The 14,260-nt window shown below is 47.0% G+C and overlaps 4 protein-coding genes across 4 annotated transcripts in view; 2 read left to right on the top strand and 2 right to left on the bottom strand.

Moving 5' to 3' along the window:
* LOC120904563 (E3 ubiquitin-protein ligase MIB2) overlaps positions 1 to 4,150 on the bottom strand; it is a 57,942-nt gene extending 53,792 nt beyond the window's left edge. Inside the window, 2 exon segments of the mRNA XM_040314656.1 lie at positions 1,834 to 2,653; positions 3,639 to 4,150. The gene's annotated coding sequence lies outside the window, so the exon portion shown is untranslated.
* A 298-nt stretch (positions 4,151 to 4,448) lies between these two features.
* Positions 4,449 to 5,463, top strand: LOC120902519 (uncharacterized protein C1orf50 homolog). The gene is made up of 2 exons (XM_040311337.1): positions 4,449 to 4,767; positions 4,832 to 5,463. Exons 1-2 carry the CDS (start codon positions 4,719 to 4,721, stop codon positions 5,386 to 5,388), a joined length of 606 nt encoding a protein of 201 aa, XP_040167271.1. The 5' UTR covers positions 4,449 to 4,718; the 3' UTR covers positions 5,389 to 5,463.
* Positions 5,464 to 5,477: 14 nt separating this feature from the next.
* On the bottom strand, positions 5,478 to 8,530 carry LOC120902518 (protein hook). Its single transcript, XM_040311336.1, has 4 exons — positions 6,883 to 8,530; positions 6,706 to 6,821; positions 6,403 to 6,641; positions 5,478 to 6,339 (listed from the first exon to the last, which is right to left on the bottom strand). Exons 1-4 carry the CDS (start codon positions 8,326 to 8,328, stop codon positions 6,068 to 6,070), a joined length of 2,073 nt encoding a protein of 690 aa, XP_040167270.1. The 5' UTR covers positions 8,329 to 8,530; the 3' UTR covers positions 5,478 to 6,067.
* A 3,667-nt stretch (positions 8,531 to 12,197) lies between these two features.
* On the top strand, positions 12,198 to 14,250 carry LOC120903026 (zinc finger protein 260-like). Its single transcript, XM_040312206.1, has 6 exons — positions 12,198 to 12,398; positions 12,472 to 12,939; positions 13,003 to 13,149; positions 13,225 to 13,528; positions 13,601 to 13,728; positions 13,799 to 14,250. Exons 1-6 carry the CDS (start codon positions 12,261 to 12,263, stop codon positions 14,156 to 14,158), a joined length of 1,545 nt encoding a protein of 514 aa, XP_040168140.1. The 5' UTR covers positions 12,198 to 12,260; the 3' UTR covers positions 14,159 to 14,250.
* Positions 14,251 to 14,260: the final 10 nt, after the last annotated feature.

Here is a 14,260-nt window from a genome sequence, read left to right on the forward strand (position 1 = left end):
CAAAATGCTATCCAAACACACACACAAATAAGCCTGTTCATGAAGCAGGGCTGTTTGTGAGGCAATGTTTATTTGTTGCAAAGATAGAGAGCTAGCTTAAGAAACATAACACAGAGAAACACTCAGTAATTTAAAAATAAAACATTTTAATGCGAACAAGCACGTTTAAAAATATTCAAAAATTGTTTATTTACTACTCGGAAAACTTAATATTGTTACTAATTTTTCACAGAAATTGTTAACGTTTCTTTTGGGTTTTAGGGTACGTTTATCATCAGTTTTTAAATATTATTATTATTAATTTGCTTCTTTTTTCTTCTTTTTTATTTCAAATCCGATAACTGCGACGATATCAACGCAAAAGGTGGTCGCTCTTTACACAGTTATCAGGTAGTTAAGTGGATTCTTATATGTTTTGTTACAAAATTAAGCCAATTTAAGGTCTAAACGTGACCGCGATGTATGATAGTATTAATTTTTAAATAAACTGACTGATTTAAAATAAAAAAATGATATATTTTAATGTTTAGCTGAAGGATGAAACAAATCTGTAGTATAATAGTCAAAATGGTTGAGCATATAGGATCGTATGTTGGTTTGATCTAGTTGGATTACAAATCTTTTTAGTTTGGATCTAACTTTCTCATTGGATCTAACTAACTAACTTTCTCATTAGATAATTGTATCTCTTGGCAATATTAAGCAAAATTGTTTATCCTGTATTTTTCCAACAATTTTTTTTTTTCTGATGAAGTTTTCTTTTAATGTCAAAACCGGCTCCTCTTATTTCACTCACTGTTGATAAAATCGGTCCGGTAGTGTACATGTATGGGACCTAATGTTCTGTTTCTCTCCCTAGAGTTTCTAGGAAAAAAAGACCCTTGCTCGCGGTACAATAACCTAAACGCCACAACAACGCACAACAGGTAGCCATGGCAATGCCATGGAGACCTCCAACCCCACCTCGAGGACGGATAGGTTCCTTTTTACTATTACCACCACACTACCGCCACCGAATCGTACCGAAAATCCACCCCTTTCTAATGATGGATATTTGGTTTTGTGCGATACACTACTACTCCCCCTTTTAGGGTTTATCTATAGTCGTAAAGCAAAAGGGAGAAAAAACACACACGCGACATTAGTCATCCGCACGTACCGCATACGCACTCTGTTGTCATCTGCATGTGTTCTAGACGGTCTGGGGAGCCAATGTTTGCCGACGTAAACGAAACCAAAAAACGAAGAAAAACCCTGATTGTGCAAACTCCTTTAAACCGGTACAGAGAAATGGGTGGAATGGTATCAGTTTCAGCGGGGTTTTTTTTTTTTTTTTGAAATCTATTCCCTGACCCGGTAACAAAGCTAATGCAAAGATTCGTCTTGTGTACCACCCGAAGAGGGACGTGTGTTGGTGGGGTGGTGCAACAATAGAACACACGTTCCTCCCAAGTGGGCAAACGGTGTGTGCGTGTGTGTTTCGAGGGGGCAGGTTTGTCCCAAGTGGACCCAAAAATAGAAACTTCGCTACGGATGAGTCTCGTTCGACACACACACAGAGACACTGATACAAGCGCAAATACTCATATGAGGTTTTTTGTTGCCTATTTTTGTCTTCGAACACCATCCCCCTTGTGCCAGACTGATCATTCGAATTTTCCCGTCCCTTTGCCGGGTACCCAACTTCCCCACAGGGAGGGAAATCCCCTTTGGCATTTGCGTTTGGCACAATCTCGTTGCGCTTTTTCCTGTTGGATTTTCTCCTCCTAAAGGGGCAGCTTGCTGTCTCGCTCTAAAACTGTTTACTTTGACCACGGGTTCGGTTTTACTTACGGAGTGCTTGTGTGGCCTGCTGCTGCACGCACCAGGATCAGACGATGGTTTTTTTTTGTATGTGTGATTGGAACGTGACTTCGTATGTTCGACCGGTTCACAGTAGGCGTTGTGGCAAAAACGTACGGATGTGTTGCTGCTGTCCGTTTCCTTCCTTTTACAGCCTTCGTCCTTCCTGCTGGCTTTTGGGCTACGGGGGCACACACATTCGGGCACACTCTTGGGCTACAGAAAACTCTCCCAAAAAAAAAGGGACAGCCTTGAAGGAAACAGCCTTCGATTTCGAGACACAAACACACACACACGCACACACACTTCTTTTTCTTCCTTTTCTAGGCTTCTATTTGTTTCCCTCACTCTATTCTTCTACTTCTTTCGAAACGAAGCACAGACACACCCGGAGAGACACTTTTTTCACGCACGATCACGCACGATCGAGAACAACTTTTTACTATTGGGCGGGGATACAGCACACACGCACACTGGTTGAGAGGGGGAAATAAATTAACAAAACACACATACACGCACACACACACACGCGCACGGGTTCGGAAATAGATGTGCAGCTGGGCGACGAACGAAAAAAAAAGCGATAGACCACACACAAACACACACACAAACACGAGATGATTGCGTTGTTGTGCTGTGTTCCGACCGATTGAAAGAAACGCACTGCGAATAAAACGGGAAAAACTCACGACCTAGAGCGCGAATCACAATTCACAGATTGAACAAAAAAAAACACACACACACTAGGGCATAGACCACTCTCACACACTTACACATACACTTATTTTGCCCTACGAGATGTATCAAAACACTGCAAAGGGAGAAAAAGGAAAAACAATAGATTAGTGAAAACGATTTAACAAAACCTTGCAAAATATTGGCCCAGTGCATTTGCGCGTTGCCTTTGAAGAGGTAAACAAACTGCATCAACAGACACACACACACATCCATGCACATGTAAATCCCGTGCTGGCTCTGTAGTTTTTTGACATTTACGCCCAGAGCCGATATAAAAACAAAAGCCAACAACAACCACTGACTCATCGCGAGCGAACGAAGTAGGCGAGGGTGTGTGTGTGTGTGTAGGGAGAACATCTCTTTTAAGGCACGGGGTCTTTAACACATTCCTTCTATCACCCGGCGGGATCGGTGGTGTTGGTGCAATACTTTCCGTGTCGAGCCCTTTTCCCCCGTGGTTTGGCGATTTTTTTCTTTTCCGATTGGATTGGGGGGGCTATTTTTGCTTTCGTGCTTTTCCCGTGCACAACACACCGGGACAGAGCAGGAAGGATGGAGGTGGGCGACACATACACACACACACATACACGCAAAAGGGGTGTGTAGGTATGGGGAGGAGGCACGGTTTCACATCCGCGTACGATCGTCACGATGATGGTGATGATGATGATGGTATTTTTGCCCCCGATCGGTGCGGCTCTTTCTCCTTTTTTAGCCACTACCAACCACCACACAGCACCACGACTAAGCAGGTTCCCTCTTGTTTGTTTGGTTGCTGCTTCTGCTGCTGCTGCTGTGACGACAGCTCGTATTAAAACACACACACACACACACACACATGGCAAAGGGCCTTGGCAGGCGGCTCAACAATCTATTCCCGCAGCCAATCCATTATGCGCACACATTTTGACAACCTTCTTTTTGCACTGAACTAAAAGGGCAGGGTCCCGCCTTTCCTTTCCTTCTCGACTGGGGGGGGGGGGGGGAGCAGCAGCAGCTTCAATTAAAGCGCTCGCAATTAGCACAACCACACACACACACGCACACTTCCACCGTACCTTAGATTGCGCGAATTGCACAGCAGTATGTAGCAGCAAACAGCAGCACAGGCTACTCTACACACTCCAAGCACGATTTGGAGGAAACATTCCACGGCCCGCTAGAGAGACACACACAGAGTGAGCGCGCGGTCAGCGCGTTCGGAAGGTTCGGCTGCGAGTGTGCGCCACTTGTTTTTTGCCTGCTTTTCACGGGGCCTGAGCGGGGTCTGTCTAGCACTGTGTGTGTGTGCGTTTGTGTAGAGGGTCTGCCACTGGGTGCCCCAATGGTGCCCGTGTGTAACGTTTTCGTGATTCACACACTCACACAAACCTTTGGCTTTCTTTTCTTTCTCGTTTCGCAGCTGGCAGCGTGTGCACCACCTTTCGCTGCCCCGTGCCTGGCGGACTCTGGCCTGGCGGATTTATTGTCCGTCTATTTCGTCACATACACACGCACTCTCGGGCGCTGTGCAAGGGACACAATCACTCAAGCACACACGGCGACAGGTGATCCCATCACGGACGAACTGACAGCTGGCTGCTGAAAATTGTGTGGGAATTTTTGACAGCTTGCGATGGCGCGCGGGGAATTTTTGGCAGCGCACAATGGTCGACGGTTGGGAATTTTTGTTTATAAATTTATTTTTTATATTAAATTGTTTTAAAATGAAACTCAAATAAAACGCAAAAAATAATCTTTTTTTAAGAAAAACGTGTCACATTTAAAAAATGATTTAAAATGTTCATGCTACAGCTCTCTCCCGCACCACATTTGCTCGTCATACAACGAAACATATGTTTCAACCTCGCTTTGACGTTTCCGCCTCCCAGGTACGGCGCACAATTTCGTAAACAAAAGCAAGGATGCGATAAGTGCGACCCAGTGTGTGTTACCAAATAAAGTACGCACGTTCGTGGAGCTCTGGTCTGGTGAGGTTTTTGCTTCCCCGGAGGAATTGATAAGGGCACGGGCCACGCAGAGCGGCCGAAAAGATTAAAATCAAACCACACGTCGTACTACGGGGCAGCACAGAAACAGTCCAGAGGAAGAGAGCGTGTGTGCGAACAGAGGAAGATTTCACAACAGAGCGAAAAAGGATGGATCTCGAACCAGCGGCAAAGGAGTATCAGAATGCGATATCAAAAGGTAAGTGTCTAATATTCCCGCAGTAAATCACAGTTTCTAATAAGAGAATTTGCATTTTTTGCAGTGCAATTGGTTGAGCGCAATCCAGCACCGAATGGTACCGCGATCGTCAGCATGTACCGGACGGGCGTGCGGGAAGCGAACGATATAGTGAGCCTCGCCAAGGAGATCCAGTCGGCGGACGTGGCCGTGACGAACAATGCGTGCGCCAAGCTGGTGATGATTGCCGAGCAGATCCGCTTCCTGCAGCAGCAGGCGAAGAAGATACTGGACGAGACGCAGTCGGCCCAGCAGCTGCACCATGCGGCGTGCAATTTCCGCAAAATCCCGGGCCACATCTACCACCTGTACAAGCGACCGTCGGGCCAGACGTACTTTAGCATGCTGTCGCCGAACGAGTGGGGCCCGAAGGGATGCGAACACCAGTACCTGGGCAGCTACAAGCTCGAGCACGATCAGACGTGGACGCCGGTGGACAAGATCGAGCAGGTGCAGGAGAACATACGGTGGGCGCACCGGGTGCTGGACACGGGGTTGAACAACAACCGGAACGGGTTCCTGTCGATTGATGGCGTGGCAGCGAACGTGGAGGAGGATGCGGAGGAGCAAAAGGAATCTTAATTTATGTTGCGACGTGTGGCGTTACTTCCCTGTGAAATAAAAGTTTCTTTTTTTTAATTGACCCTCTTAAACACACACTTCCGGCCTTTTTCTTTTGTTGTCAAACGTGTATATATATTTTTTTCATTACAATTGGAATACGCGACACGATCGGGTACTTAAGGGGTTAAAAAATAGAAAAATCAACACAAAACACACACACAGAGTTGTGTAAAAATAAATAGTACACAGGAAAGGTTCGTAAAACCACACTTACTCACACTTATAAAAAAAAAAAACGTTCCTCAATCCTCGATAATATCTTCGCCTACTTTCGCTGAAAGTAAAACGGGGAGGTCCCTACGCGTGTGTGTGTGTGTGTTTTTGGAGGTCCTAGACGTTTCACTTTTGTTAGGATGATTAAATGAAGCGATAAAATCGAATCGGAGGAAGGTCACAAAGAGCCAACTCAGAGAAAGCCAACGGAGGAAGGTCACAAAGAGCCAACTCAGAGAGATGGAGCGGAAAAGGAGGAGGAGGAGATCGGCAACGAAAAAGGTGACCCCAACGTGGCTTACCACCTTTTCTCCACCACGTCCACTAGATCACACTATTTGTCGCTAGCGTAAGGCACCTTCCGGCAGGGGTGGCGCACGTGCTCGTACGCCTGTCGAATTCGAATCTCCACCTGGATGATCGATCACTTTTTGGCGTAGTTGGCGTTGAGCGGTTTCCGGGCCGCCGGTTGTCGCTGGCGGGCGAGGAAGCTCTGGCCCGGACCGCTTAGCAGACGCGCATCGACCGCTTCCCGGTGGCAAACCATGCCGAGCCGGTAGAAGGCGGTAGCAATGAGCTGCTCCTCCTGCTGGCCCATCGGGGCACGGGCCGCGGTACCGCCGTTGCCGACCGTCGTCAGGGTGGCATCGACACCGGTCCCACTGGCCGAATCCACCTTGTCCATCAGCAGGGCTTCTGCAAGTGCAAATGAAAATATAAATGAATCTGTTTCGTTGTACCACACTGAACCAGCCTTACCGCTGATTGCATGCGCATCGAGCGTTTTGATGACTTCCTTCGCCTTCTCGACACACTTTTTGTAGCGCACGTCGGCCGCCTGCAGCTCCTGGTCCTTCACGACGAGGGCCGCCTCGAGGTTGGCTATTTTCGTGTGCAGATTGCTGAGCTGGTGCTGCGTCGTTTCGTCCAGTTGCTGCTGTGCGGAGGAGCGCTGCTCTCCGAGCTCCAGCGTTTGCTTCATCTGCATTTCCAGCTCACTGGAAGATAGAAAGGATTTTAATGTAATATTCTGCTAGTAAATACGGTTTTTAGCACAATTACCTCTTGGTGGTTCCATCTTCCGCGTGGTGCTGGCTCAGGAGAAGGATCTTCTGGTTGGCGGATTTCAGCTGCTCGCGCAGCTTTTCATTGCGCTGATTTGCATCGTCCAGTAATTGCTGAAAGAACAAATCATAATTTGTACAATTTAACTCATTGCGCCACCCCTCCAAAACCTACCGAAAGTGCCGTTTGACCGCCCTGTCCCTCCCGCAGCGCCTTGTTCTCGCGCTCTAGCCGCTCGATGCGCTCGCACACATCGTTCGAGTGCAGCTCCTTGGACATTGTGTTTCCACCCGGTCCGCCATGGCCAACCCCATCCGCACCCACTGCCTGGCCACACTTCAGCTCATCCAGCGCTTCCCGCAGCGTGTCCCGCTCGCTCAGCAGTGTCTCCTTCTCCCGCTGCACCACCGCCAGCTGGCCCTGCAGCTGATTGTACTCGAACTCGGCCCGCACCGTCTTGCCCATCTCCTCGTCCAGCATGCCGTGCAGGTCCTGTATCTTCTTCTTGTACAGCTCTACCTGCCCCTTCAGCCCGGCGTACTTCTTCGCTTCCTCCTCGTATTCGAGATTTTGCTTCAGGTAGTCGGCGCTCCGCTCCTCCTGCAGCTTGATCTGTTTCTTCAAATCATTGTAGTCCTCCAGCTTCTTCTTGTACGTTTGCAGCTGCGTTTCGCAGATTTTCAGCTTCTCGTTCGCCTCCTTCAGGATGTCGATCTCGTCCTTGAGCTGCGCGATCTCGGCCGTGGCCGCGTGCAGCTCATCGATCTTTACCTGCAGCTCGCCGATCTCCTTCTCCTGTATCATCGACTTCATCTTCAGGTCGTCCCGGGCCGTTTCCGCCTGCAGCAGCTCATCCTTCAGACTGTCGACCAGCTTGCGCAGGTCGTTGTAGCGCGACGACCCGAGCTGTATCGGCCCGAGCGACGTTCCGTCGTCGCCGATCAGGTTCGGGTTTTCGTACCGTCCCACAATGGCCTGCAGCTTCACGATCTCCTGCTGCAGGGCCGCCTTTTCCTCTATCAACCCGAGCATCTTTTTGTTCGTTTCGTGACACTTTTGGGCCAGCGTGTCCCGGTCCTCCTGCAGCGTTTTCACGTCCAGGCTCGTGGCGGCCGTGTTGATCGAGTTGCGCGACGGTGACGCACCCTGCCAGATGTACTCGATATCCTGCAGGGCGGCCATTATGTTCCGCTGCAGCGACTCCTCCAGCTCCATGATCTGCGTGATGTACTTCTGCTTCTCCAGGCAGTTCACCGCACAGCCGAGTATGAGCTGCAGCAGCCGGCCGAGCTCGTGCGGGTCACCCTTTTCCGCGATTTTCAGCGCGTCCGGGCGCAGCTCCTCCGACAGGTTCAGGCTCAGCTCGTCCTGATAGTACACGTAGATGCCTTCGATGATTTTCCGCAGATTGCTCACCTTCAGCCGCCAGTTCGCGCCGACGTCCGACTTGATCTTGGACAGCCAGCTGTCGGTGAACACTTCCGGCGCGATTTGGTTGAGCGCTTGGGCGAGGGCCGCCCCGTCCGACAGCTCCTGCACCGTGCCGTGCGGGGCGGACAGGTTCAGCTCGCTGAGCCAGCGTATCAGCGATTCGTAGATTTCCATTTTATCGTTTTCCATCCCTGTGCTTACGGATACCCAGGTGGTGCCAGCGGTCGGGGCAATAGTTCGGTGGGAGGATACACTGTGTCGGCAGGTCGGAATTCGGTGCTAGAATCGAGAAAAAGGGGCCACAAAAACTTTCCTCCCACGTACGCGTACGCACCAGGCAATTAGAGCGATTTGTTTACAACTCGACAAAAGCTTGACAGGGGAAAGTGGAAAATTTTCCTCCCGAATCGTTTGACAGCTGCCCCGTTGAGCGAGGCGAGCGTTTTTGACGTTCAAAAATAGCTGCATCTCGCTCGTTTTCTCTAGCCGTCCTTTACTCGCTTACAGTGCTCGTTTCGAGGTGAGTTTCTGTGCCCCCCTTTCCCACTTCACACCAACAACTTCTTGGCAACCTTTGTCCTTAAGCCATTTGTTGTGTTGGTGACAATCTACGCGTATCATATACAGTGGAGCGCCGTTTATCCGGGTACCTTTTATCCGGCTTTCCGTTTATCCGTGCTGTTGAGAAATGACAATTCAATATGTGGTACTCAATAATAACACGTGTGGTTTGCTCGGTTGATAACTATCAAGTGATCTCTTTATTATCTGTTCGTACGCTCCGGGATGCTGTATGAGTTTTGATGGCACGACACCACTACTGATATCTAACGATCGCTGTCGTTAGTATCACACTACCACATCTCCCTTTGTCTTTGATATCGAAGTATCATAGCGTATAAAAGTTCATTTCTCTACATGTGGAATTCATTATTTCAATTACTCCCAAATATCTGCTTGCACGTTTATACTCCCGCTGCTATCTGATCTTCAGACTATCCCAATTGCTATTCCCTGGCTAAATATTTTCTTGTGGTTCTTCCTCATTTGTAAGATTATGCCATTTAATATATTTTACAAAGTCTTGAATTCCTAATGACCACCAGTTTTCAGTGTTTGCTACAGTAACCCTTGAGCTGTTCTCATTGAGCAACAACCGTTGTCGGGAAAGGCCTGCCCCCATCCCTCAAATGAGCTTGACCTTTGGTAACCTATAAACCCACAGCGGGAAAGCCCGTCCCACTATGGACTGAGTCCACTCAGGATTGAACCCATGACGGACACGTTGCGAAGTCGTGCGAGTGAACTACTGTATCACAAGACCAGTCCCCGTTATCCTTTCCATTTCCTATTTCCCTTCATCCTTAACTCTCCCTCTCCCTTTCCTTTCCCTTTTTTTTTTTTTTTTTTTTTTTTGTCATAATCATCTCAGCCTCTTTTCCTGGCTGTCACTCTGCCGGCTATTTCCTATCTTTCGCCTCTCTATGATTGATTTACTAACGGATATCCTTACGGCTGTCGACCATACGGATAAATACATCGACTTATGTTAGTAACTCATCTGTTTTTTTTTCTGATACCTACAGCTGTCGGAGGCGGGGCGCGTACCGTGGAATGGCGCGCGCGCGCCGCCTACAAACCTATCTTTTTATAACTGGTCCAGTATTAAAAGAATCGACGTTGCCCTGCGGCCTTTTAAATGCATTCCGATTAAAAGAATGTCTTTTATTAAGATTCTCACTTGTCGATGCAATTGAAGTAGAGCGGCACACCACCGCAAAATGTCCACGTTTTCCACACTTCGCGCATGCCTTATCTTGAGCTGGGCAATATTGATGGTTATGAGAAAAACCACAACATGCACACGGTGTTGCTACGTAATTGATAGCATCCGATGCTGGGCTATTTCCAGGACAAGTGTTATTTCCGCTAATTTGATCATTTGCCGAACGTGAAGTTTCAAATGAATTAACTTGCCGTACTAGCTCTTCTAAAGTAAGATCCTGCTCTTGAAGTAACCTGACTCGTAACTGGTTCGGTACAAACTGTAGCATTTTATCGACCACAGCTATTCCCGCGCTTCCCAGCTCTGTTTTCCCAAAATTACATTTCGATCCATGTGCTTGGACGCGAACCAAAAACTTATCAATTGACTCATCCGGTTCAGGTTTCATATTCCAAAAAAGAAATCTTTCATGTGCCTCATGGCGCTGGGGGGCAAAATATTCGTCCAATTTCCCAATCGCTACAGTATACGGATCGATTCCTTGTTCCTCATTAGCTTCCACATCTGCACCCGGAATACTAAAGAATATTTCCTGTAGCTCAAATGACCCACACGCTAACAACAAATCTTTCTTCTCCGTCCCGTCGCTAACCTTCGATGCACGGAGGCAAATCTCAAATCCCCGCTTCCATGATACCCACAATTTCCTCCTATCAACCAATGATACACCTGCTATCCCGAGCGGAGGTAGTTTAGCAAATAGTTTCGTGTCATTCATCTTCTCTCTCTCTCTCTCTCTCTCCTCTTATTCTGCACAACCGTTTGCACGATTACTCACTCCACCGCTGCTCTCTCGACGCAGCTTCACCGGACTCCTCTATACGAGAATGTGATTACACACACTATCGGATGCTCTTTTTTTCAGCTTTTTCTCTCTCTGTGCGCTGTTTTTTCCGATAATTTTTTTCAGTACCTTGACCTTTGCTCTTCCACTGTGTGCACACTCTCGCCTGGATCAAATGCTCATTCGACGCCCTTTCTTCTTGCTTATTCCCGATTACTTTTGCTTACCAGACGCATTTTTTTTTCTCTCTGCTTACTAGACGCAGTTTTTTTTTTCGGCGCCCTCTATCTTCGAACCGATACTTATTTTTTTTTCATTATTTTTTTTATATATTTTTTTTATAATTTTTTTTTTTTTGCACGTCCTCCGACGCATCAGGTGCTTACTAGACGCACTTTTACTTTTTATTTTTTTTCTACACACTATTTTTTCCACTTTACTCACGAAGGGTGACGTTTTTTTTCCACGTTTTTTTTTCACCTCGCTTACTCCTATGCAATCACGTCGTCATCTCTTCGACACAAAATTTAATTATCCATGGGGTTTATTTGCTTGTATATACGCTTTGTCCAGCCTATTGTTCTGCTCACAAATGCGATCCGCCGGTTTTTTCCCACACCTCACATTACGCTCATATGCGATCACTTTTACGCCATGTGTTCTGTGTGTGCTTTATCTCATCGCATTTGAACTCGTTTGCACTGAACTCTTTTTTTTCTTCTCAATAGAAAAAAAAATCCAATCCTCGTCGCCAGTTTGTGGTACTCAATAATAACACGTGTGGTTTGCTCGGTTGATAACTATCAAGTGATCTCTTTATTATCTGTTCGTACGCTCCGGGATGCTGTATGAGTTTTGATGGCACGACACCACTACTGATATCTAACGATCGCTGTCGTTAGTATCACACTACCACACAATACAAAGGTGACATTGCGTTATGAGGAGGGTATTTAAAAAAGCGGTTATAAGAGCACATTATCATAACAAAAAACACTATAATTAATGGCAAATTTCAAATATTCTCATGGGAAAAACATGAAGTTAATAAAAACTGGGTTATTTTTATAAAAAAAATAGGAATTTTTAATAGAACTAATCAGAAATTGATGATAAAATATATCATTTGACTCATTATCCGTGTTATTCGCTTATCCGGTCGAGGTCAAGTCCCGAGAAGCCCGGATAAACGGCGCTCCACTGTACGTATGTTCTCGCTCAATTTGAGCTAGTTGAGTGTATTTATTTTTTTGGCCATTTAATTTTGCCCACTAACACAATCGCATACCAGTGCGAACTTTTTGGCGGTCATATTGAACCCTCAAAAACCCTCGCAACGACTTACAAAAATAATCGCCAGTGAGGAAAAATCGCACCGATTTGGAGCGTTGGCGAGCTCACGATAACCGGTTTTTGGTCTGTTGTATTGTCCGTTGGGCATTGTCCGTTGCTTGACAGCGGTACGAAAATGTAAACAAATCAGCAACAACAACCAAAACTGTAAACATTTCTCTGTTGGGGGTCCACTTTCTTCGATGAAAATCGTTAAAAATGCAAGAAACTACAAGCTTTAGTGAAAGCATTTCAGTTTGTCGATTTTGTCTAGCAAGCAGTGACAATTTGCAGCACATTTTCAACCACGAAACTATCGATATTCCAGCAATTGTAAAGATTCTAACAAACCTAGAGGTGAGTGTGGTTTTTGTGAATGTTGAGGCAAACAAGCATTTGGAATTAATTTATTATACTTGCACACCCGTAGGTGGCTGAAAGTGATCCATTCTCCAAGCTCGTGTGCAGCAAATGCATCGCCACCGTAGAAAGTATTGTGGAGTTCCGTAAGAGTTGTCTTCAATCGTTCCATGAAGCTGAACGGAAATTGGTGCCGCAAGACGAACCATCCCTTCACAAGGAGCTGTTGCAGGTGGAGTTTATTAAATGTGAATCGCCAGGAATCTCTGACTACGATGGGTACGAGCAGGAGGATACATTTTCCAACCAATCTGAGTGTAAGCCGGAGCATGATGGAGAACGTGAAAACAGCTCGATTCAAGCTAGCGATAAGCAGTGTAGAAATGATAATACAACAGAACAGTTAAGAGCTACAGCTGTGGAAGCAAGAAAGGCTGAATCGTCGGAAAATGAAGCAAAGGACACTTTATCCACTAGCCAACGTAGCGGGAACAAATCGAAGTTCATCCCCAAGCTTACAGGGATCGATAAGGCAGAGGTAGGGAAACGGTGATTCGCATCCTTTGGGATCATGATTAAAACAAATCCTAATTTCTTCCAGCACTCCAAGACACGTGAGAAAAACAAACAGAAAGCTTCCTCCCAAACGGCCCGATCAAACGGCCAAATTCAAACGCTGCGAATAGATTCCTCCAGCAATCACAATGTGAATAATCGACCGAAAAAGCCCGAATCGGTCAAACCACAGGTAAAATATTAATTTATACTTTAACTGCTATACTTCTTCAGCATACAAACTTACGTTCGCTCTTTATTTGAACAGATTTACGCGTGTGAGGTGTGCGGCAAGACGTTCAAAACGAAATCCAACTACACCAACCACCGGAAAACACACAACTGGAATGAGGCTACTACCGCGCCAAACAGCCAAACGCCCGAACACCAGTCCATGTCCGAGCAGAAGCGTATTTATCTGTGCAACATCTGCGGCCATAACTGTGGCTCGTCCAGCAACCTGAGCGTCCATTTGCGACGCCACAACGGGCAAAGCGTGTGCGAGTGTACGGTGTGTGGGAAAGGCTTTCCACGTCGTTCCGATCTCGTGATGCATATGCGCAAGCATACGGGTAGGCGGGTTCCAGTCGAGACGAATGCATTTAAATGGATTATTTACTGGTATTCTTTTTTAAATTATTTAGGTGAAAAACCATACGTCTGTCCTACTTGTGGGCGTGGATTTTCACGGCTGGATAAGCTTCGCATCCATATTCGCACACACACGGGGGAGAAACCGTACCGGTGCCCCTGCGGACGGGGATATGCACAGGTAATTCAACCATCACGGCGTTAGAAGACAGTTCTTTAAGATCAATCATTCCAATTTCCCTTTGTTTTAGAAAAATGATCTAAAAACGCACCAAAAACGCAACATTTGCGGGCAAAACTTCGACGTTGAAAAACTACTCGCACCCCGGCCGACAACGATCTGCATCAAATCTCCGCCGCGTCAGTCGGCACAGTCCTCCGCTGCAGCGCCTTCCCACAGCACAGCGCCAAACGCCATTCCATCAACATATTCCACCCGTAGAGACGCTGCACTGAATCTCGAGCACGAACCGATGGAGGACATGGTGTTCCCGGGCAGCTGGGCCAATTGCCACACAACGCAACACCATTTCCAACACCACGAAAGAGATGCAACGGATGGTTATGAGGATGGCAGCTCGTACACGCACCAGTCAAAGCTTATAGCGTGATAGGAAATGTGCGCGGAGCACAAACAAACAAAAACCCCCTCAAAAGTGTGACCAAAACCCACAAAACAAAGCCATGAAAAAGAAGCAAGTAATTTGGTTTGT

This window comes from Anopheles arabiensis, chromosome 3 (assembly GCF_016920715.1).
Source record: "Anopheles arabiensis isolate DONGOLA chromosome 3, AaraD3, whole genome shotgun sequence".
In the NCBI taxonomy this organism is placed as follows: domain Eukaryota; kingdom Metazoa; phylum Arthropoda; class Insecta; order Diptera; family Culicidae; genus Anopheles; species Anopheles arabiensis.